Consider the following 25,197-nt stretch of genomic DNA (forward strand, 5'->3'; position numbering starts at 1 on the left):
CGGGCAGGGAAGAGATAGATTTTGGTAGCCCGACTGAAAAAATCGCTAGCTCCGGGACGTCGGGCTAGCGATATTGCAAGCCCTGTATCTGATTGAGGAATCACTCATCTTTGGAAAAGAGAGTTTATTACAGAGAAATGTCTCTTTCCAAAATAAAAGCTATACTATCCGCTTCTTCTGGGCTATATTCTCAGCAGCATAAGGAGAATCATGTGCTAACAGCTGTCTAAATGACTCGGCTAAAGTTAGTAGCATGCTTGCTTTTTTTTGTCTGCTTCCACTTGTCTTTGCACTACGATGATGTCGGCGTAAATGTGCAGTCATATTCGTTGTGTTCCCGCTAGTGCTTTCAGGTTAATCTCGTTGAAATGACCTTAACGCCACAACACGGCAAATCTCCGTTAACGAGCTACCGCCGATCACTCCGTGCATGGGGCTAGACGGCCAACACGTTAACGAGCTAACTGCGCTAACACACTAGTTCACACCAATGTAATTGAGCATTGCATGGCACATTCAACATACTGTTTTACTTTAGTCCATGACTCGCTTACCTTCAGGGTCATACGTCACATGAAAACCAAAATAATTCCAAACGCCAGATCTGAATGACGTTCAATTTGCCTGTTGCAAGGAGAGCTTAACTTCTGTCTCGCTAGCTTGCCCTGCGCTCTTCCTTCTGACTATGCTGTCTGTGTTGAGCGCTCAGTGGATCTGCGCTCGACAGTGCAGCCTAGGCGGAGTAGTCGAACACAGATTCACTGAGCGCTCAACACAGACAGCATCGTCAGAAGGAAAATTGATAAAATAAATTACAAATGTTGTATTGTTCGATACATATGCGTACCGAACCGAAAGCACTGTATCGAACGGTTCAATATCGATACGAATATCGTTGCACCCCTAATATATATATATATATATATATATATAGGTGTGTGTGTGTGTATGTGTGTAATTGTTGTCGATTTCCCATATAGGATAGTTGTTATTATTTTTTATTATTAAAGTATTTTAACATTTAATATTTACTATTAATGTTTACCTTGAATACAAAAGGTAAAAAAAAATATATGATTAGATTTTACATCAAAATCTAATTCGTTATAGTCTCAAATGAAAAATGAATTTCACAATGTTAAATTTCTATCTACAAATTGTCATAATTTCCCAATCGGAGAAAAATTTACTCTCATTATTTACCTTGAATAAACAACTGTAAAGTCTGCTCGCCTGTTGATCTTCCATCTGAATCAAAGGTTTGAAGGGTATAATTACCACTGTCATTCCTGCTCAGGTCACTGAGCCTAAATGTCCCATTACAGGGGAGAATGACTGATCTATCTTGTACTATATTAGAAATAACCTTATTATTTCTGACATCTAGTATTTTTAATGAATTCTTTAACAGTTTGTATCTTGTTATTTTTGAGGTGCTGTCCATCAGCTGGATGTCCACAGTTCCTCCCAAAGCTCCATAACACTGAGCTCCATCCTGTCTGCCATCACAGTAAGTTTCTACACCTGCAAATAAATAGAAAAAAATAAACAAAATAAACACAATCAAAACATTGACAATTTTCATTGTTCAATGCCCTCCAAGTAGTAGTTGCTGTCGGTCACTGTAGCTTCACAGTCACATCATCATAAAATAGAAAAAATGTTAAATGTTGTACATAGCCTGTAGCCTTTCTACAAAAAAACAAAAACAAACAAACAAACAAAAAACCTTTTAATGGATTAATATCAGTAATTCAGTGATTTTCCAAAATGGGAAAAACAGAGGATTAAGCAAAGGAAAGTTTTAGATTTACTTTTCCATATAATTTGATAACTAAAATTCTCATTGCTATAATTAATTTAACCGCATACTCATGTTGAAGTTATCTCAGAATGAGGTATTATTGTTTTTTTAAACAATAATGCATCCGGCAGGAGTTTTTTAAAACACAAATACCATTAACTGACCTCAGTACAGGTCTTCAGAACTTTTTTTGTTTCTTTCATCGTTTCTCATTCAAGCTTGTTCTTATTTTTGAATCTTTTTTATTCTTTCTGTGCAGAAGCTACTTAAGAATTGTGCTATGTAAAAAAAAGTACATTATATTGTTATACCTCACCAAACAACACCAGAGATGATAGCTGTTAGACACCCAAAAAAAGCTGCATGGAAAACTTGTGTGAAAGCAGCACAATCACAACCACATCTACTATTATACTTGTGCTTGACACTTTAATTTTCTCATTTGGTGCAGCTAATAATGATTGGTGACCAAGTGGAAAGCTTCAGTATGACTTTAAAGCATAAAGTTTAATATTAAATCAGTAATATTAATAGCAGCCCATGTGTAACTAAAATAACTGGTAATACTAATAGATACACAGATGTTATATCACACATTCTGTTCATTCACTTCAAGAATCTGGAAACCTTAAACATTAAAGTTGTGTCTGAGTGTGGATATTTGTTTTTCCTTTGAAATTCTGTTATATGTTGCACAAGTGATGTACACTGTGCTTTGCAGTTCTGCTCAGATGGCGTTTATATGATTTGTGATAAACTTTACAATAACTTTAAAGCTATAAAATCATAAGTAACTTACATAACTTGCCTTCACCTTTGCCATTGTCTTTAACATCCAGGGTGAAATTAATTTTTTTCTCTTGGACTCCATTGGAATTAAAGACCTCAACAGTATATTGACCTGAATCATTCCTCCGCATGTTTGTGATCTTGAGTGTCCTGTTCTCGATTATAAACTGTAGTCTGTTGTTAAATTCCTTGTCTGTTGTTGTTATTTTTTCTTTCTTCAGACTGAACACAGTTATGTTCCCCTTGGGAAGTACCTTCGAAAACTTCATTTCACGGCCACTAGCATTAGTCATCACTTGGATATACACAGTTCCTTTAAGAAGAGGAGAGCATGGACATGTGTTCTTGGTAAGATTACATGTAGTCTCATCAACTGGAAAGAAAGCTGGAAAAGATGCATTCAAAAGATTGTGAGTTTAAATTATTCACACTCCAAATGTACATTTTTGGCATCATTTTGAGGACAATCTTACCATGAGTTCCTGCTACTACTAGCAAAAGGATTAGAAACTGCTCCATGATCCTTATTCATCCACGCTTTGGTTTGAATCTTGAAAAGTAAATTTAAAAAAATGCACTTTAAAAATGAAATGAAATTATGAGCAAATCTGGCTATAAATCTGCTGGGACCTTTAGTTCACACTGAAACAGTAAATGGGTGATGATGTAGACACAGTATTTTTGTAAAAAGAATAAAATAAGCTAAACTGTCTTACTTCTCCTTCTCATTTTCCTCTCCCTGTTTTAATTGTACTTGCAAAACTGAGTCTAGACAACACTGTATCTGTTGTGGCCATTTTTGTTGAATGTTTATAAAATGCAATTTGTATTCATTTTTGTTTTTTCTTTAAAGGTGTAAGAATATACTGACCTGGTTTTGTTATGTAAATTTGTAATAAATTTTATTGGAGAAGCTTTTGGAAAGTGATTGGTTTATTAGCTTATGGACCCTCCCATTAATCAAGAGATTAAGAGCACCCTGGATGGGTGTGGTAAAGAGGTTTTTTGTTTGCCAAATGTCAGATGGGAAGACGGGAGGGTTAGAAAATGATTTTTGGAACACTTTTGAAGTTGTTAAAGCAAATTAAGTTAACTTTCATTTAATTTTAAGTTTTAAGAAGTTATTTGGCTGATTTCTGTTTGTAATTTTCCACGAAATAAACGGCATATGATTTTTAAACAATGGAGTCAGAAGTGCGTTCTAAAACAAACCTCCCGTTGCCACCCATGGCCTTTTCTTGGACTTTTTTGGTGTTTGGAACGTAAAAGGCCGCGACAGTATCACTAAAGCGAAACTTTTAAAGGGTGATTATCATACAATATCTCTTGTTTACGATGGTCTTGAGTTTTCTTCCTAGAAAGCACAGGCAACAATTCACAAATAGTGTAGAAGTGTCCTGGGGGGAGAGCGCTGTTGCTTAGCAGTCTTTACAGGCTGTGAGGGAGAGATGCCTTTTTGAGTGCTTAGGTTTGCATGAAAGGAAGGGAAATAAGCAATATAGAAAGAAAAAAGAGATGCAAAGCATTGCAACAGCATGAAACTGTGAAGCAGTATTGTTTAACTTTTGGAATGGCCGGCTGATTCACCAGCAAACCCTCTTCGCGTTTTTACAGACGAATCACTGAGGTGATCACTTTAAAGTAGCTTTGAGTTGGTTTTCAACTTTTGTTCTCAGCTTTGTGTTTATGTATAAAACACAGGATATCGAAATGTATTCAGTAACTGTTCTGTCACACTGACTGCAGGTTATAAATAAGTAAACACAGCTCACCTTAAGAGTCTCCTATAGCATCACCTACACTCCAAACATAGCTTCTATGCTTCTTCTTTACTATTCAGCCTCTGTGGACTCAGCAGGCAACTTTCAGATAAGCTCCTTTATTTTACCAAGATGCAAATAGGCCCAGTTTAGAATGACCATGTTTCCTGTAAGTGATCGGCTTCAAATAAACTGTACTCAGTTTTCATTGGTTTCCATTGCTTGGTGTTACTGATCAGATTCAGATAAGAATGCATAAACTCACACGAGGCAGGATGTAACTACAATAGAACTGTAGAGAGAGAAGTTGTGTATCAATTTAGTGACACTTAAACTCCCAAAACCAGTCGTGTCATTTTATACTCCAACTAATAATGCAGTTTCACTGAGACTGTAATATTTTCTTTTAAATAGATATAACCCAAAAAAAGAAGTTTACAAACAAATTGATGCCAGTTTAACACAGACATGACAGGCATTATAATGTATAATTAAGCTATAAATATTTTATTTGATACATCTGAGCTTAATTGCTCAAAACACATTTACAGACATTAATGATTGTTGTACTGCTCAGTGTGTTGAGGTTAGATGTTAGGTTTTAACATAAAAGAAAAGATTGTCATTGTAACCACAACAGTAAGGGTCACTACACACACGACAAGCTCAGATGCAGCTTTTACCACGAAGAGCCTCTGTATGTTTCTTCTTGCTTATATTCTGACCCTTCACCATAGTATACTTTCACACTCTATCTGTAGTTTAGAACGATCTTCACATTGAGAAAGAACATGCAACAACTTAAGTAGTGACAGTAAACACACTGACTTGCGCAATCTCACAGCTGTATATCAAAATGTCAGAGGATCCAGTCAGTTCTCCCTTGAGAGAATGAACATCTTCAGCTACAACTACAACTCGATCTTGTAGCACTTTGGCTTAATAGTAAAAATACGTTTTCATGTGTCCTGACAACAAAAAGAACAACTCTTGATTTTGTAGTCATGTCATAAATTCTATTGATAGTGATTAATGTTGAGTTTCCTGAAAAATTTAAAAAATTTAAAATAATGTTTTTGAGATTTTTAGTTTGTGAAATTGCTGATTTAATGTTTATAATTCACAACCTTATGAAATGGCAAAGGAAACTCTTCACACCTTCTTAGCAGAAAGGAGAAATATACATGCAAAGTGATCAAATACATACATTCACACTGTGGTGTTATTTCACACTTGTCTAACACCCATGCCTTTGCTTTGTAACTTTTCTGTTGCAGAGCTCAACTCACTCGCTCTCTTCTGGCTCAATTCCTTCACCCAACACTGGTTGTCTATGGTTTGAAGACATATTATGCTTTGAATTTCAGTCTTACATAGCTTTTCTTCTATAGGTATCATTTATTTCAACTACTGGCACGTTATTAACAAAGAGTTTTACTGAGTACAGACATTATGTATAAACAACAGTAACCCCTTGGTAAACCAGTAGAGGGAGACCTCACACCTCTGCATACTGATGATAGGTTTTTGTTCAATGAAACAGCCCACAGTTGAAATGTCAGCAAAGCTTAACAGGATAAGCTGATGACACAGTACAAAGACAGTTAACTGAACAGGAAATAAAATGCTGTCAAAGATTGCTTGAAATATTGATAGAAACAGGCCAAAAATAACCACAAATAATATTTTTGTTAGCAGATAATTAATAAATTCATATTTTATCAGTAGTATTCTGTCAGGAAAAGCAAAGCAATTTAAAGCTACTTTGATATCAGAAAGCACTGCCATAAAGCTCCTCGCCCGTCAGTTAATAAGTGCATCTATCCTTGACATTACTGCCACCTTGTGGCTACAGTCATCTGTCAAAGCTGTGCTTATTTCATCTCATAGCAAAGTGTAGCGCAATCTGGTTACTGTGAATGATAACTGGAGCTGGGCAAACTGAGAGGTCAGTAACGTGTTCCTGGTCGTTTGCGCATGTACTTTGTAGATAAACTTTTGGTCTGTAAACTGATGGTAGATCTGCTAGAAGCTTGCCACATAGGCTTCCAGTGGCTCTGCTTTCCCTGTTCTGAGATCAGTTCTGACCTGCACTTCATATGGAAATACAGGTAGCATCAGGAAGTAAACAAGCTTTTTTTTTTTTTGAAAAATCAAGATATAGGCCTGTGTTTCTGAGCTAATAAACAACTGCCACTACAAACACAAAATATGAAGCTTCACATTAAACACATAATAAAGTATTTAAAATTAGCTCAGCCGTATACAGCAAAAATATTAATCAATTTAACACTGATGGGAAACACTTTTATGTAGACTAATAATTATTATTATTGTTATTATTATTATTATTATTATTATTATTATTGATTTAAATTAAGCAATTATCCATCAATTATTAAATTTAATTTAAAAAACAACAAAAACTGTAATGGTCCTTGTGTCTCTTACCCAGCGTTTAAAGTTGGTTTTGGACTAATGATTCTTTCTGTTAATTTATGACTTAAGTGTTACTTCTTTATAGTTTAGTATTTTTCTAGTGTGTACTTTTAATATTCATTCTGTTTATCCCCACACATGTGTGTGTCTGTTAGTCCCTGTTTAATTTTCCTTCTTCTTCTTCTTCTTCTTCTGTCGGTTTTAACGGCAGCTTGCATCCAAAGATGTTGCACTACTGCCATCTCCTGGCTTTTACTCTCACTTCACTTAAAAATCATTGGAGCCTCTTCCTAAAAAACAAAAAAAACACAAAAAACAAAAAATGTTCCATTCCACCATTCATCTCAAACCTCAGCACTCTCCTTTGACTTACATACTTCCTGCAATTAATAAACACATGTTCAACCGTCTCCATAGCATTACACCAATCCCATAACCCAGTCGGATGTTTCCCAATCCTAAAAAGAATACCATTTAGAAAGCAAAGGCTCTTCACTTTCCTCTGACACTGTAGCCACGTTCGCCTTTTCCCTCGTTCAGCCATTTCTTTGGCAATGCACTCGAACACAGCCCGGAAAAGAATTGTCTCCCTATGGTAATCAAGTCCAAAACCTCAGTTTCTGTCCATTGACTCCCTCCGTCTCCAGTTTCCGCCGCCATGCTTTCTCGTTTGTCTTTGCTGATAATTGGTGTCTGTCTTGTGTAAGTGACGTAAAAGATGGATTGAATGATCATGACCATGAACATGACCATCCAAACAGCAGTCGCTTTCTAAAACATCAGATATGTATCGGACTCAGTACCACATACGAAAGTGACATAGGTGGGATTTGAAAATATCGGATTTGTGCTGTCCACACTGTCATACCATGATCGTATATGGGTCGCATAGGGTCAAGAAAGTCGGATTTAATGCGCTTTCGCCTGCAGTGTGAACGTAGCCTAAGTCTTGTGTCCAACCTCTGGCACCCACACAGCCACCATGATAAAAAAATACTAACATATGTGCTTAATGTCTTTTTGGAATATATTTCAAGTAGACAGATGAAATGCAATTGCAAAATAAATAATACATGAAAGAAGGAGACAAAGATCTTTCTCTGATTTTCCACTTCGATTATATTTTGCTGGATTGCTGTTCTTGAATAATAAAAACACAAAAAACATATTGACATATACTAAAAATATACTAAGCTGTCAATAAAATGTGGAATGAAAAAACCCCCACTAATGCTTATTTACAAGCCTATGAGGACACATGAGAAATGTACAACAGGTGAAAAGTGACACTATGTGTTGGAGTGAGAACTCAATGCAATCATCAAAACAGAGTTATCTGGATATTCCATCCTTTGTGGGACAGCAGGGCCCTCCAATATTGTTTTTTTCTTCCAAGCAAAATAGAGCGAAATTCCACTTAATGATATAATTACCACAGCGGCTTTCAAACCAAACATGAACCAGGAAGCACCTGTGCAGAAAAACAAAATGTTTATGACAAGTTAGAGCGGTGAAAGAAGAGTCATTGTAGAATTTTGCATACTTTATAAGACAAAGGGAAAAAAAACATGAATTAATCCCCTTCATCAGAGTTAATCTTCCCTCTTTAATAATACCTTGGGTCATTATTGATGGCAGTTTAATCAAAGAGGATTATTTGACACTATGTTATTCTCCTTACCCACTGCAGTTTGTGTGGCCGTGGAAGGGTCTCCTGTTGGTTCGGGACAAAGGGTATTACTGGACTTATGCACCCACCCTGACATCTGTGTCCCATTAAATAATGAGCAGCTGATGAAAACAAAGCCTATGAGCAGATAAAGAGATAACTTTAAAAAAAAAAATTACACTAAGAATCAGCTTTTATCAGTATTGTTCTCACTCACCACAGGTAGATATCCTCTCTTCTTTGGAGACATTACTGACATTGTTCTTGACTGAGCAGACCAGATTTCCCGAGACGTGCTGTTTCAGAGTGATGATGTTTGTCTTATTATTTCCATAAAGGAGCTCAGCATCTGTCAGTGTGCGTCCATCCAGAGTCCAGCTGTACTGAGGACTGTCCCCTCCCTCAGAGGAGCAGGACACCCTCCTCTCTCCCTGGGACAGACACTCAGAAACCAGCAGGACAGAGGACACAGGAGCTGAGAGAAACACACAGATGAGTTTAGATTTTAAATCAGAATCTCTGTCTTTTTCTATAGTCTCTAAAAAGAAACAAGGAAAGAACAAAATACATGTATTTGATATTTTGTGATATATTATTTAGTTTGCCAACAGAACAGAAAAAATACCTTGAATAAACAACTGTAAAATACGCTCGTCTGATTTTCTTCCATCTGAATCAAAGGCTTGAAGAGTATAATTATCACTGTCACTCCTGTTTGATACTAGGGCTGCTCGATTATGGCAAAAATGATAATCACGATTATTTTCACTGAAATTGAGATCACGATTATTTGACGATATTTATTTAACCCTTTAAGACCTACTATAGAACCAAGTCCACCAGAGCTTATATTATTTTTTTTACATGCTGTAGTGCCATTTGTGGGAGCATTTCAAGTTGCTATACATCAATACAACTGTTATAGCCCATATTTTAATAATATGTATGCATTAAGTCCATAGTAATTACATAAATTGCAAAAAAGTGCAATAAACTACAAAAAAAATTGAAAATCGCTTTTGTTTTGTTTACATATATTTCTACTTGGAGAAATTTAAGAGGCTTATCCCTCAAAACTTTAAATACAATAAAGTTGCAAAAAATAGTTTACAACAACAGGAAATTTATTTTGAGTGTCTTCATAGTTTTATTTTGGAGATACAGTTTTTATATACTGCAGGAAAAACAAAAAACAATCCTATGATGCAAATTTGCAAAGAAAACAGCATGTGCATCATTTCACTGTGGGAAGATAAGATAAGATAAGATAACCTTTATTAGTCCCACACGTGGGAAATTTGTTTTGTCACAGCAGGAAGTGGACAGTGCAAAAGTTATGAGGCAAAAATTAGAATACAATAAGAATAAATACAGTACACAACTGTACAGAATAGAATAAAATAAAATACTATATACAGTAGAATAAAATAAAATAAATATACAATAAGATAAAAATAGAATACAAATACAAATACTATATACAACTGAGTAAAAATACAACGATGACAGAAAGGATTATTGCACTTAGTATTATTGCATATGTATGGATGTGTGTGCTTGATCAGTTAAAGTCTTTATTATGGAGTCTGACAGCAGTGGGGAGGAAAGACCTGCGAAATCTCTCCGTCCCACACCGTGGGTGCCGCAGTCTCCCACTGAAGGAGCTGCTCAGTGCTGTCACAGTCTGCTGCATGGGGTGGGAGATGTTGTCCATCAGGGATGACAGCTTAGCCGCCGTTCTCCTGTCACTCACCACCTCCACTGGGTCCAGAGGGCATCCTAGAACAGAGCTGGCCCTTCGGATCACCCTGTTCAGTCTCTTCCTGTCCCCAGCAGAGATGCTGCCGCCCCAGCAGACCACGCCATAAAAGATAGCAGAAGCCACAACAGAGTCATAGAATTTCTTCAGGAATGGGCCCTCCACTCCAAACGACCTGAGTCTCCGCAGCAGGTACAGCCTGCTCTGCCCTTTCCTGTAGAGGGCGTCTGAGTTATGAGTCCAGTCCAGTCTGTTGTTCAGATGAACACCAAGGTACCTGTAGCTGTCCACAGCCTCAATGTCCATACCTTGGATGTTCAGTGGTTGCAGTGGAGAATGCTTGTGCCTGCGGAAGTCTACCACCAGTTCCTTGGTTTTACTGGCGTTGATCTGGAGGTAGTTCAGCTGGCACCAGTCCACAAAGTCTTGGGAAGTGTTACGAACAGCTGATGGATCGGCAAAGCGTGTTTCTGGAATATTATGTTTTTGTTCCTGCAAGCGCTTTTTATGCAATTTTTGCAAAGCTATATGTGGAAGGAAACCGTGACCGAGGACAAGCTGATGGCATCAGATGTAAGTACAACTCCTCCGGTTTCATATGCAAAACAAATTATTGCGCTAGCTTACACGGTCCAGGTTCTACAGGGATTTAAAAATAGTTACGCAAAACGGAGCGTGCTCCTCTGACCGGCTTTAAAGGGTTAACAATGACTTTAAAAAAATAATATAAAATAGTGTGCAACACCACTGAAGTTTTTTTTTTTTTAAACTCTCTTTTCAACCAGCGGCAGTCACTCTCCAAATAACTTCTGCTTAGCTTTCCGAGCTTCCCTCGGGTCCTCTTAATCAGCGGTCTCCAACCTTTTTTGCGCCACGGACGGTTTATGCCCGACAATATTTTCCCGGACCGGCCTTTAAGGTGTCGCGAATAAATGAGGGAGGGGCTAATAATCGGCTCAGTCATTTTTAATGATCGTTGAAATTCCAGATCGTAATCGTGATTAAAATTCGATTAATTGAGCAGCCCTATTTGATACTATACAGAGTTGGAAAGTATTTGTACTTTGTTATTGTACTAAAGTAGAATTCTCAGGTATCTGTGCTTTACTTGAATAGTTTTTAAAAAATTTTGTTCTACTCCTTACATTTTCAACACAGGCTTTTTATTATTGGTTTAACATATTTGAGAGGAGTTATTATTTCTCATCAGTACATGCGTTCAAACATCAAACCGATTTGTGCCTAAGCAGTAACGCATGGAATACAATCCTGTTTGTGTGTTAATCACCAGGGGATGTCGCATAAAAAGAGATCAAAGAGGAAAAACGGTGTGCCACAGTCAAGGGTTCAAGTGGCAGAGGAAGAAGAGATGTTAGATATAAAGTCAAGGACTGCTCAGTGGTATTTACCCAATTTCGCTGTGCAAGAAACTGCACAATGACAATAAAAAGCTCTAAGTCTAAAAAAGCTCTAACTGTATTTGATCAACTGGAAATTAGAAGTTTACATGCAAGTCCTCATGTTTTTAAATCAGATTTATTAGGTCTTTGTATTATAATGATGATTTAAGTTCAAGTTTATACAGCTTTAGTCTTGTGTTCTTGTTTAGTGAGGCTCCTCTTGTGTCTTTGTCACACTCCTGTGTCGCTTGTGTGAGCCTATGGTCTTATCTGTCTCCTTGTTTCTTCCCCCGCTCTTCTCCAGGTTTCTGTGTCACGTGTTTGTGTACTTCCTGTTTCATTTTGACAGTTGTTCGTCCCGAGATCAGTGCATTTGGTTTTGCTTCCCATGTGTTTCTTCTTCCCTAATCACCCTCATGTATATATTACATCCGTTTTCAGTGCGTTTGCTTATCCTTCCTTGTGTCTTTGTGTTTCCTTGGTTATTCCAAGCTGTTTTGATGTATTCCCTGTGTTTTAGGTTTTTTGTTTGTTTAGTTCTAGCTTCACAAGTTAAAGTTTTGAATGTTCTTCAAGGAGTTGGTGTTACTTTCTTACTTTGAGTACATTTCAAAGCTAGTACTTTTTTAAGCCATTTTAAATGTAGCAGGTTCCCAGTGTTTTTCTACAAGTCAGAACAAGTTTTTACATTTCATCTGTGAACTACATTTTAATGGTTTAATAGAGGTTGTTCAGTTGTTTTCCCAAAGGAAGGTGACTGTGCAAATGCAAGCTCTTTTAATATATTACTTATCTATGAATTTACTATTTATTAACCAATTTACTATAAAGCATTACCTACATTTTTTGGAATTACAAAGGTGCCCATCAAAAATGATGTCACTGAGTTTGTAACACAATATGAAACAGACACTTTTTTATAAGGCTGAAGCATCAGGTTACAAGTGCAAAAAATAATGCATCTGGCACTTTTTCAGCTACCATTGCACAGTTAACATTGTGGCTCAATACTTGATTAACCATTTCAGTTGTCAGGAAATCCAGATTGATACACTCCAAGTTGGTTTCTTCACTGAGCTTTGCTTTTTTATGGTTTCTGATTTATTATTGTGCTTATCTGTTATTCTTTCCAACCCTTTCTGTGAATAACCTTAATAAATGTTAATAAATGTGCCATGTAAATAAAGTTTATTGTTCTTATATACACGGTGTGCCATTTATATGGATACACTGTAATAACATGGGAATGGTTGGTGATATTAAAGTCCTATCTGTGGCACATTAGTATATGTGAGGGGGCAAACTCCTCAAGATGGGTGGTGACCATGGGGGCCATTTAGAAGTCGGCCATCTTGGATACAACTTTTGTTTTTTCAATAGGAATAGGGCCATGTGACACATCAAACTTATTGGTAATGTCACAAGAAAAACAATGGTGTGCTTGGTTTCAACGTAACTTTATTCTTTCATGTTTCTCTTTGTTCACAGCCATTGACATGTCAAAGAGGTTAACACGTGAGGAGCGGATCGAAATTGTGTTGATATCTGGTGAACGCAGTAACCGGGTCATTGCAGCAGATTTCAATGCAAGACACCCTACGAAACCACCCATCTCCCATGCTACAGTCAGCAAACTGCTTGCTAAGTTTCGTGAAACTTGTTCAGTGTTGGATTTGCCAAAATGTGGACGCAAGAAAATTGTCACTAATGAAGAAACATCAGTGGCTGTCCTAGCTTCATTCAGCAAGAGCCCACAGCGTAGCACTCGCTGCATGTCACTGGAGAGTGGCATTAGTCGAACATCCCTTCGGCGGATTTTAGCTACTCACAAATGGCACCCTTACAAACTCCAGCTACTGCAGCGCGTCAACGAGGATGACCCAGATCGGCGCACAGAATTTGCAGAATGGGCAAAACAAAAATTGGAACAGGACCCTCAGTTCACACAGAAAATTTTGTTCAGTGATGAGGCAAACTTTTATGTGAATGGTGAAGTTAACAAACAAAACCACCGCTATTGGTCTGACACTAACCCACATTGGACGGATCCCTCCAAGACTGTTGGAACAACAAAAGTGATGGTTTGTCCATAGTGGGTCCATTCTTCATCAATGGAAACCTCAAGGCCACTGGATATTTGAAATTGCTACATGATGATGTGTTTCCCTCTTTATGCACTGAAGCTGGCACGTTCCCTGAGTTTTTCCAGCAAGATGGTGCACCACCACATTATGGGTGCCAGGTCCGAGCATTCCTAGATGAACAGTTTCCTGGAAAGTGGATTGGTCATCGTGGGCCAGTTGAATGGGCCCCGAGGTCTCCTGATCTGACCCCCTTAGACTTTTATCTTTGGGGTCATCTGAAGGCAATTGTCTATGGTGTGAAGATACGAGATGTGCAGCACCTGAAACTACGGATACTGGATGCCTGTGCTGGCATTTCTCCTGCAGTGTTGCTATCAGTGTGTGAAGACTGAGAGAAGAGGGTTGCATTGACAATCCAACACAATGGGCAGCACATTGAACACATTTTAGGAGTGGTCAGAAACTTGTAAATAACTCATGAAAGAATAAAGTTACGTTGAAACCAAGCACACCATTGTTTTTCTTGTGACATTACCAATAAGTTTGATGTGTCACATGGCCCTCTTCCTATTGAAAAAACAAAAGTTGTATCCAAGATGGCCGACTTCTAAATGGCCCCCATGGTCACTACCCATCTTGAGGAGTTTGCCCCCTCACATATACTAATGTGCCACAACAGGACTTTAATATCACCAACCATTCCCATTTTATTACAGTGTATCCATATAAATGGCCCACCCTGTAGATTAAACCTCAGCACACCACCATAGCTGGTAGTGTCAGACACCAATCAAAAAGACACACTGAAAACGTATGATACTTATATAGTTCTGTTTAACTTTATAACAATTTCATAAATATACAATAAAGAGTAAGTTGCATAACTTGCCTTCAACTTTTCCATTGTCTTTAACATCCAGCGTGAAATGAATGTTTTTCTCTTGGACTCCATTTGAATTAAAGACCTCAATGCTGTATCGACCTGAATCATTCCTCTTCACGTTTGTGATCTTGAGTGTCCCGTTCTTGATTATAAACGTGAGTCTGTTGCTAAATTCCTTGTCTGTCGTTATTTTTTCTTTCTTCAGATTGAACACAGTTATGTTCCCCCTCGGAAGCACCTTCAAACACTTCATTTCACGGCCACTAGCATCAGTCATCACTTGGATATACACAGTTCCTTCAAGAATAGGAGAGCATGGACATGTGTTCGTCCTGAGGTCACATGTAGTCTCATCGCCTGGAATGAGAGCTGGAGAAGACGCATTCAAATGAACGTGAGCTTAAGTTATTCACACTTCAAATGGAAATGATTGGCTCCGTTCCTGGCAAATTTTCTACTATAATACTTCTTCTTCACTGCTTAAAGTACTAATTTAGTGCAGCTAACACTAATCAATGACCACGTTTAACAGTCCAATGTCCCTTTAAAGTTAAAGATTAAATTATGAGTATGGATACCATGAGTGGTGAAAATAACTGGAAATACCAATAGAAAGACAAATACTATATCACAAAATTTTTCATTCATTCTCTTCAAGAATTTGAAAACATTGAGCAGCATGAAACATTTGCATCTGTCTTTGTAGTTTTTTTCCTCAGATCTTCTATCATTTGTTGGACAAGTGATTTGTACGGTTTTGCAGTTTTAGTGCAACATGATGCTTATATTTCTGATTAACTTTATAATAACTTCAAAATATATAACTTGCCTTCAACGTTGCCATTGTCCTCAACATCCAGGGTGAAATGAATATTTTTCTCTTGAACTCCATTTGAATTAAAGACCTCAATGCTGTATCGACCTGAATCATTCCTCTTCAGGTTTGTGATCTTGAGTGTCCCGTTCTTGATTATAAACTGTAGTCTGTTGTTAAATTCCTTGTCTGTTGTTATTTTTTCTTTCTTTATATTGAACACAGTTATGTTTCCCTTGGGAAGCACCTTCAAACACTTCATTTCACTGCCACTAGCATCAGTCATCACTTGGATATACACAGTTCCTTCAAGAATAGGAGAGCATGGGCATGTGTTCGTCCTGAGGTCACAAGTAGTCTCATCAACTGAAACGTGAGCTGGAAAAAAGGCATTCAAAAGAACATGAGCTTAAATTATTCACACTTCAAATGGAAATGATTGCCTTCATTCCTGGCAAATTTTCTACTATAATACTTCTTCTTCACTGCCTAAAGTACTAATTTAGTGCAGCTAACACTAATCAGTGACCATGTTTAAAAATTCAGTGTCCCTTTACAGTTTAAAGTTAAAGATTACATTATGAAAATGGATACCAGCCCATGTGTGGTGAAAATAACTGGAAATACCAATAGATAGACAAATACTATATTGCAAAATTTTCCATTCATTCTCTTCAAGAATTTGGAAACATCAAGCAGCATGAAACATTTGCATCTGTCTTTGTAGTTTTTTCAGTAGATCTTCTATCATTTGTTGCACAAGTGATGGGTACTGTTTTGCAGTTTTACTGCAGCATGATGCTGTCAGGGTCCCTGTTTCTAACCGGTCGGTTCAGTGTGACTACACATGTTTTTGTTTAGATTTTTTGCTCCTGCTCTCTCTCTCCCTCCCTCACTGTCCCTCCTTCCTCCTACTGCCTGGGGAGAGCTCACCTGTGGGCTCCCTCCCTTGGCCCACGCACCTGTTCGTAATCTCACACCTGTGGCTCATCACTCGACAATGTTCCAGTAACTATATAAGATGTCAGCTCTGTGTTTCTCGTCACTGGACCGTTGCCAACTCTTGTCAGTGTTAACCCCGGCCTTGTTTATTCTCGTATCTCTAGCGATCTTCCCGTAGTAATCTTCTCGTATCTTTGTGAATAGATTTCCCTGGACCTGTCCACGTGTTACCTGCGTGACTGAGTGTGTGAGAATTGGAGCCAGCTTTGTGTTTCTTGTGGATTGGTGGAGAGTGAAGAGGAGCATGTGGCGTGGAGCGTGAATGGAGTGTGGACCTAGGAGCGTGGACCTAGGAGCGTGTGTTGGTGCAAGTGTCTTTCCCTGTTCGTGTGGATTCCCGGAATCTGTCTTTTCCCTCACTTTGTAAATAGCTCAACTGGTGTTTCTGTAAATAAACACTCTTTATTTTTCACGACCCAGAGCCTGCGCTTGAGTCCCTTCAGTCCCGTTGTGACAGATGCTTATATTTCTGATTAACTTTATAATAACTTCAAAATATATAACTTGCCTTCAACTTTTCCATTGTCTTTAACATCCAGGGTGAAATGAATATTTTTCTCTTGAACGCCATCTGAATTAAAGACCTCAATGCTGTATTGACCTGAATCATTCCTCCTCATGTTTGTGATCTTGAGTGTCCCGTTCTTGATTATAAACTGTAGTCTGTTGTTAAATTCCTTGTCTATCATTATTTTTTCTTTCTTCAGATTGAACATAGTTATGTTCACACTGGGAAGCACTTTCAAACACTTCATTTCACGGCCACTAGCATTAGTCATCACTTGGATATACACAGTTCCTTCAAGAATAGGAGAGCATGGACCTGTGTTCATCCTGAGGTCACAAGTAGTCTCATCAACTGCAACGAGAGCTGGAAAAAAAGCATGAAAAAACACAAGTTTAAATTATTAATCCTAAAAATGTATATGTTTGTCATCTTTATGAGGAAAACCTTACCGAGTGTTCCTCCTGCTAATAGAACAATGATAAGAAACTGCTCCATGCTCTTCATTTATTGACTGGAAAATTATGAACAAATCCAGATATAAATCTGCAACAAACCTAAACCCAAACTGACAGGAAAAAGTAAATCGGTGACAACACATGATGTTTTCACTAAAACAGAAAAGAAACTATCACTTCTACTTGCCAGCACACAGAATAATGATACAGGCTGCTGTAGCAAACCGAAAGAAATATGTACCACATGTGAACAAATCATTTTCCTCCACTATTTCAATAACTAAGTTTAAACAACACTGAATTGGTCTTCACATAATGTATACTTTTGAAAACGACACACAAAAGCTAAAATCACAAGTTCATTCATAAGTATTACAAAAGTTCTTGTGAGGAGAGCTATACTGCTTAGTAAGCTTCATGGGTGTGCTGAAGAGACATTTTTATTCAGAAAGGATGGGACAATAATATTTCACTCAATACCTAGCCTGTATTAATTCATTAGCGCTTCATCAGTGTTACATAAACAATATATAAAGAATAAAATGTAGACAACCAGGTAAAAAGCAGCTTGTTAAAAGGATGCAAATCTTTGCCCCAACATGAATCTGTGAAGCAATGCTGTCCAGATAATATTAAAACACAGATATCCATCAAAGCACACTGTAAAAATATTATTTTGATAAAAGGAAATTAAAATGTATATTTTAAGCTTTACATCACTTGAAATGTGCTAATAGAATAGAATAGGCATGTAATAACACAAAACATTGAGTTAAATGTCAGACAGTCTGTATGAATGTAGTGTAATTAAATACTCCAGACTCTGTACAGTTACACACAGTAAACATAAAACGTGATGGTGAACGTCAACAAAAGAAGGATGCATATAACTTACTTACATTTGAATGGATGACCAAGCTAAGGCAGTAATACACATGCAACCACTTAACTGGAACTGAGAAAAACTCATTCGTGAGAAAAAAAACAACCTACATGGGTACTTCCCGTATTACAGAGCAAGGATGGGATCTTCTATTCTGAAAGCGGTAATAAAAGTTACAATTATACAACTATGTCTATGCACATGTCAGGCAACATACTTGTGTACAGCTGGGTATCTCATCAGTTTTTACCCTGGGACAATCTGGCAAAAATACCAGTTTTTTACAAATAATCAGGCCAAAATATATTAAGCATAGAAATTAGGGTTTACGTTTTGGAGGAGATGTAAACAGAACATACAAACGCACAAACGCACACACACACACACACACACACACACACACACACACACACACACACACACACACACACACACACATATATATATATATATATATATATATATATATGCATTAATGAATGATGAAGTTTGTAATGTGACATTATAATCACAGATGAATCAAAACTGCATATTCCCTTCTGCGATTTCAACTTGTTATCCTTGTCAAGTAAACATATTTTGATTTTGTGGGCGATTGTGGCTCAAGAGTTGGGAGTTCGCCTTGTAATTGGAAGGTTGCCGGTTCGAGCCCCGGCTTGGACAGTCTCGGTCGTTGTGTCCTTGGGCAAGACACTTCACCCGTTGCCTACTGGTGGTGGTCAGAGGGCCCGGTGGCGCCAGTGTCCGGCAGCCTCGCCTCTGTCAGTGCGCCCCAGGGTGGCTGTGGCTACAATGTAGCTTGCCATCACCAGTGTGTGAATGTGTGTGTGAATGGGTGGATGACTGGATAAAGCGCTATATAAATACAGGCCATTTACCATTTACCATTTGTGAAATAATCCTTACCAGTTGATAATAAACACACTAGTTTCCACATACTCACAGCTATAGCTTATAAAATGGAACCAGCCAATATTTTTGAACTTATAATGTTCATTTTGGTAACACATTATAAGCAGTATTTTATTCAAGCAGATCCAAAATAATAATAATGAAAACATCACTAGAGCCGGTCAGATTTTCTCTTTGGGAGACCAAACATTTACCTGCAGCTAGGAGATCAATCTTTTACAAACTTGACTCCTTGAGTGAAAACACATCTTCATAAGTTCCCACAACAATTTATTTACATGAATTTATTTATAGTGGATTAAAGCTTAAGATCAACACTTGCAACGTCCTGGTCTCACAGTACACAGGAGTATGCTGTGACCAGGGTGTGTGTGGCAGAGAAGATAAGCTAACAGTAAGGAGCTGGTGCCCTACATCAGTTGAGTTGAGTGGACAACATCAGAAGCATTGTTCATAGTTTGTAATAAAGAGTTACTCTGAGCTGGAAACGCTGCATCCTTTGCAGGTATGTTCAGGGACCAGATCAAGAAGTACATCACACATCACAGATAACATTTTTGTTAGCACTTTATTCTTAAAACAAATTCACAGTTTACTTTTTTACATTCTAAATCTACTTTTCTTGCCCCACTGATATAATTACTTATAATCTTGTGCATGCTGGACACTCAACTGTAAATCTTGATATTGTCAACTCTGCCACCTCCAGCTTTGTCTCTTGTTTCTGTCTCCAAATCAGCACTCCATCCATCATAGGAGGTCTTACTACCATCTTGGAAACTGTCCCTTTCATTCTAGCTCCAATATCCTTCTTTCAGAAATCACCCTGACACTCATCTTCACCCTCTCCACCCTGCCTGAACTTTCACCTACAGCTCTGTTGTGCATTGTCCATTGTTTTGAATGGCTGATTCAAAGATTTAAATGAGTCAAAGATCCTTTGTTGTTTCCTTTATTACGCAGTCACATAACGGAATTGCATGTGGTCAGCTTAATACCAACTAGTATACAAAGCACAGAAAGATACATAATATATAAATATACAGAACAGGAAAATACGGTAGCATTGTAGTTACATGTTCCAAAGTGCAGTTGTCCTGTGTGTGTGTGTGTGTGTGTGTGTGTGTGTGTGTGTGTGTGTGTGTGTGTGTGTGTGTGTGTGTGTGTGTGTGTGTGTGTGTGTGTGCGTGCATAGGGGGTGATAGAGTTCATTGTTCTAGGGGAAAAAGTGTGCTTCAGTCTAATGCTTCTTGCTTAGTCCTAAACCACCTTCAAGAAGGCAGACGGACAAACAGTCATTTACTCAAGTGCGTGGGATTTGCACCAAAGCAGCTGGTTTTCTTCTGGACACAGCAAGCATACACAGAGTCCCGATCTGGGAGAAGATTTCCCACAGTGCCCTGTGCTGTTCTCACTACCCTGGCCATGTCATTTCTGTCCTGTGCCGTGCAGCTGCCATGCCATACTGTCATACTACAATAGATGATGCTTTCTGTTGCATATCTATAGAAGTTTGCCAGCAGTCTAAAGAGCCTTTGCTGGGCCTTATTTACATTGATGCTTTATCACTGTTTCAAGTTTTTGCTGCACAGAAATTCATAGAAATGTTCACCACACTTTTTACTTTAATCATTTTCATTTAAAGGATGACTACAATCATGACCTTAATTCTATCAGAGCTTTAACACAATGCAAATGCAGACAACGCACATATTGCTTGTAATTAAACACGGAAGGAACCTAAAACTGGATGCATTGATGCTCTGTTTTAATCAGCTGAGCTTTGTGTATTTGCCTGATAATTAAAAGTGTCTTTAGGTGTCTTGATGTCACCTCCTCATGTGGACCTTCAGTGGTGCAGTCTGTATAAAGACACCGACCATTTAAATCACCTCATTTTACGGACTGTTGCATATAAATAATTATCTCCTGTTGGTTGAGTGTGTCGAGGTTGCTTTGGAAACTTGACCTGGGCATACTCCACTTCCACCTTTTTCTCTGCCTCTGCCTCACCCTCACCCTTGCCCTCACCCTCATCTTCATCTTCACTCTCAATCTCGACATCGAACTCCAGCTCAATCTCGGCCTGCAAATTCACTGCTGCTCTGAGCTCCACTTGGTCATCCTCTTCGTCTGCAGAGTAGTAAGATCAAATTAAAACATTAGTTTGACTTCTGATTTTCACTGTCATTTCTGATTCTGACTAAAAATCACAAACACAATGCCTTTATTATCCATTTCTGAATTTACATGACAGCGGCATCAACATAGTCTTAGCAAAAATATGATACTTCTGAGTGAAGTAAAAATGAGGTTTTGTACCTTTTTCTTTTGTAGGTTTGTAGTTTTGTTTTTTCCTCTGATCAAAGATGATTGCTATACCAATAACTAATAAAATTAGCAGTGCTAAGAGAACACCACCGATCACTTGCAAAATACCTGCTTCTGAAATAAAGTGACATAAAAAACAAACAAGTAAACAAATGCATGTTTTTACTAATTTACTAATATACCATTACCGCTGACCACTTGATTTACTGATGTGATATCACTGTTTTACTGATTGCTCATTTTAATTGAATGTACCTCAAACAGTCTGAGGATTTATGAAAGTACAAATAATCAACAAAAACTAATTATCAACCTTTTTTCATCACGTTCTCACTCACCGCAGGTAGATATCCTCTCCTCTTTGGAGACATTACTGACGTTGTTCCTGACTGAGCAGACCAGATGTCCTGCGACGTGCTGTTTCAGGGTAATAATGTTAGTCTCATTATTTACAGAAAGGAGCTCAGCATCTGTCAGTGTGCGTCCATTCAGAGTCCAGCTGTACTGAAGACTGTCCCCTCCCTCAGAGGAGCAGGACGCCCTCCTCTCTCCCTGGGACAGACACTCCAAGACCAGCAGGACAGAGGACACAGGAGCTGAGAGAAACACATACAGATGAGTTAAGTCTTTAAGTTGGCCTTTAATGAAAAACAGCAAAAGCAGAAAATTCTAAAGCTTACTAAAGCAATATTACATTTCTATTAATTAAAAGGAATTACCTTGAATAAACAACTGTAAAGTCCACTCGCCTGATGCTCTTCCATCTGAATCAAAGGTTTGAAGGGTATAATTACCACTGTCATTCCTGCTCATGTTAGGAATCCTATATGTTCCATTACTGGGAGAAAAGACAAATCTTTGTCCTTCAGCATTAGGAAGAACTTTATTATTTCTGACATTTAGTATTTTTAATGAATTTTTTATCAATTGGTATTTTGATGTCTTTGAGGTATTGTCCATCAGTTGGATGTCCACATTTCCACCTAAAGATCCATAACACTGAGCTCCATGCTGTTTAATGTCACAGCAAGTTTCCAAACCTGCAAATAAAAAAAGTAAACAAAAGCAAAACTGTAAACTTTTGGAGTATTCAGTCCCTACCAGAAGGATTGCAGCAGCTTTTGCAAATGTTTACCTAAAACAATCGTCGATGTTTTGTGCCTACTGTCTGTCTCACTTCACACTATGTGAAGAAATATTTAGTGCTCATGCCGATGAGCACTACACAGGTTTATGACTTAAACACAGCAAGGGTTCTATTTTACTTGTGCTGATCTTTTTCAAAATGAAAATTTGGAAATTCTAACTGGAAAATCGAAACTCACAAATGAAAATGAAAAAAAAAAAAGACTAAATTTAATTTAGCTGCTGTAGCTTCAGAGTTCTGCTGATATGCATGTTGAGTTACTGTCACACCATGATGATAATGAGGATGTGACACCAAGCCCATGCTTTTCTACAAGCATTTAAAATACCTGGTGTAAAATAAGGCTATTTTAATCCATTATTAAGTGATTTTTCCAAAATGGAAACTGAGAAAAGCAAAGCTCTTGTAATCTTTTGTATTTTGACCTTTTACAGATTATTTAATGATTTAATTTCTCAAAGCTGTTTTTTACTGCATATTCATTTTGAAAGGATCTCAGAAAGAGGCATCAATATTTAAAGAAAAGCAAGCAAGTAAGTGGAAAGGTGCAACACACATCACATTAGCTGACACAGCACTTGGGCACTGAGCATGCAGTGATGGGAAGGTTACTTTTAAAATGTATTCCAGTAGCCCAAACCAGGATCTTTTCCTAAAATGAATCAAGTGGTTTTAGTGCTTGAAGCAAACAAAGAGCTGGTGAATACAGAGCTAAATGAACCGCCCTACTCAAAGTTTACTAAAACCGTCATTGTCTTTTACAGCTATGTGCAGCTTAATAGTAACAGTTTGGTTCAGTTAAAAAAATATTAGCCTGTATGTGAAGATGATTAGACTTTTATTCAAACACAAACTAAGTCTATGTGTTTGCAACATAGAAGTTTCAAATGTGAAACGAGCCACTTGGTTTTGAGGCTGCAGAATTAGGTTAAAAATACAACAATCATAATGCCTGTGTGGTTTTCTGAGGTACCGTTACGCAGTTTACATTGGGGTAGAAAACTTTATTAACTGACCCCAATTTCGGTGTCAGGAAATCCACGTTGATACACTCCAAGTACGTCTTTTTCAGTGAGCTTTGCTTTTTTTAAGGTTTCCAATTTATTATTGTTCTCATCTGTTATTCTTTCCAACCCTATTTTGTGAACCCAGTTATTGAGAACTTCAGCTTTGTTTCTTCTTTGCTTTTTAATGGTTTCTGATTTACTTGTGTTCTTATCATCTGCTACAGTGCTTCTTTTTCCAACCTTAATGTTTAAATTTAATGCAACTAATAATAATCAATGACCAAGTGGAAAGTTTCAGTGTGCCTTTTAAGTTTACGTGGTAGTTACTGGGAAATAAAAGATGATTAATTTATGAATATGAGTAGTGGTCCACATGTTGCAAAAATAACTGGAAACATCAATAGATAGACAAATAATATATCAGCAAATGTTCTGTTCTATTCTGTTCACTGTACATTTGCTCTGTGCATATGCTTATTTTTTGTCATTTCATCTTCTATCATTTTGTTGCCCAAGTGATGGATACTGATTAACAGTTCTACTGCCACATAATGTTTACATGTCTGATTATCTTTATAATAACATCAAAACTATGCAATAAAGAATAAGTTATATAACTTGCCTTCAACTTTGCCATTTTCTTTAACATCCAGGGTGAAAACAATGTTTTTCTCTTGGACTCCATTTGAATTAAAGACCTCAATGCTGTATTGACCTGAATCATTCCTCTTCACGTTTGTGATCTTGAGTGTCCCGTTCATGAACTGTAGTCTGTTGTTAAATTCCTTGTCTATCATTATTTTTTCTTTCTTGAGATTAAACACAGTTATGTTCACCCTGGGAAGCACCTTCAAACACTTCACATCACGGCCATTAGCATTAGCCATCACATCACATTGGATATACACAGTTCCTTTAAGAAGAGGAGAGCATGGACATCTGTTTGCATTGAGATCACATGTAGTTTCATCAACTGGAAAGAAAGCTGAAAAAGATGCATTCAAAAGAACATGAGCTTATAAGAATCACACTACAAATGTGAATGTTTGGTGTTTTTCATGAAGACAATCTTACCATGAGTTCCTCCTGCTAATAACACAACAATAAGAAACTGTTCCATCCTCTTCATATATCAACACTGTGGATTTAATCTTAAAAGAATAAAGATAATAGAAAAATATTAACAAATGCTGAACCTCCTGTCAACCTCAGGCAAACTGACAACAAACAGTAGATGATACAGACAGGGTGTTTTCACAAGAGCAGGAAATAAAGTGACTCACTTCTACTTGCCCACACAAATAGAAGTGACATAGAGAGAAGTGAGGCAGGCTTTTGCTTGTGTGCTGTAATGAACTGATCTCAAGAAATATCCTCAAATGTTAATGAATCTTTTTCCCTCAACTGGTGTAATTTGGGGGAATTACCTATGCAATCTATGGACAATCTATAGACAATCTAGGCAATACTCTTTACTGGGGTAAAACTTTCAAGTGTCAATAAAGCCTTCACATATGGTCTTAATATATAAATTTTAAGAAAAAAAACAGG

The 25,197-nt window shown here is 37.6% G+C and overlaps 2 protein-coding genes and 1 long non-coding RNA gene across 3 annotated transcripts; 1 reads left to right on the top strand and 2 right to left on the bottom strand.

The window, feature by feature from the left end:
- The first annotated feature begins 1,015 nt into the window (after positions 1-1,015).
- On the top strand, positions 1,016-3,506 carry LOC145431541 (uncharacterized). The gene is made up of 2 exons (XR_013911886.1): positions 1,016-1,510; positions 2,815-3,506. It is a non-coding gene; the product is annotated as an uncharacterized LOC145431541 (long non-coding RNA).
- A 3,451-nt stretch (positions 3,507-6,957) lies between these two features.
- Positions 6,958-11,569, bottom strand: LOC113028351 (uncharacterized). The gene is made up of 3 exons (XM_026178554.2): positions 8,679-11,569; positions 8,474-8,599; positions 6,958-8,263 (listed from the first exon to the last, which is right to left on the bottom strand). Exon 1 carries the CDS (start codon positions 10,524-10,526, stop codon positions 10,023-10,025), a length of 504 nt encoding a protein of 167 aa, XP_026034339.2. The 5' UTR covers positions 10,527-11,569; the 3' UTR covers positions 6,958-8,263; positions 8,474-8,599; positions 8,679-10,022.
- Positions 11,570-19,710: 8,141 nt separating this feature from the next.
- On the bottom strand, positions 19,711-24,895 carry LOC113028359 (uncharacterized). The gene is made up of 6 exons (XM_080307498.1): positions 24,721-24,895; positions 24,269-24,631; positions 22,212-22,532; positions 21,831-22,088; positions 21,484-21,606; positions 19,711-21,294 (listed from the first exon to the last, which is right to left on the bottom strand). The coding sequence occupies exons 1-6, from the start codon at positions 24,773-24,775 to the stop codon at positions 21,050-21,052; spliced, it is 1,365 nt and encodes a 454-aa protein (XP_080163624.1). The 5' UTR covers positions 24,776-24,895; the 3' UTR covers positions 19,711-21,049.
- Positions 24,896-25,197: the final 302 nt, after the last annotated feature.

Source organism: Astatotilapia calliptera, chromosome 2 (assembly GCF_964374335.1).
Source record: "Astatotilapia calliptera chromosome 2, fAstCal68.1, whole genome shotgun sequence".
Taxonomy (NCBI): domain Eukaryota; kingdom Metazoa; phylum Chordata; class Actinopteri; order Cichliformes; family Cichlidae; genus Astatotilapia; species Astatotilapia calliptera.

Bases quoted from the DNA above. Each gene is read 5' to 3' on its own strand.
- LOC113028351 (XM_026178554.2), bottom strand. From the start codon at position 10,526: ATGGACATTGAGGCTGTGGACAGCTACAGGTACCTTGGTGTTCATCTG.
- LOC113028359 (XM_080307498.1), bottom strand. From the start codon at position 24,775: ATGAAGAGGATGGAACAGTTTCTTATTGTTGTGTTATTAGCAGGAGGA. The intron at 22,089-22,211 runs GTAATTCCTTTT...TGTTTCTCTCAG, and splicing joins TTTACAGTTGTTTATTCAAG to CTCCTGTGTCCTCTGTCCTG. The intron at 21,607-21,830 runs GTGAGTGAGAAC...ACTTTATTTCAG, and splicing joins GGAGAGGATATCTACCTGCG to AAGCAGGTATTTTGCAAGTG.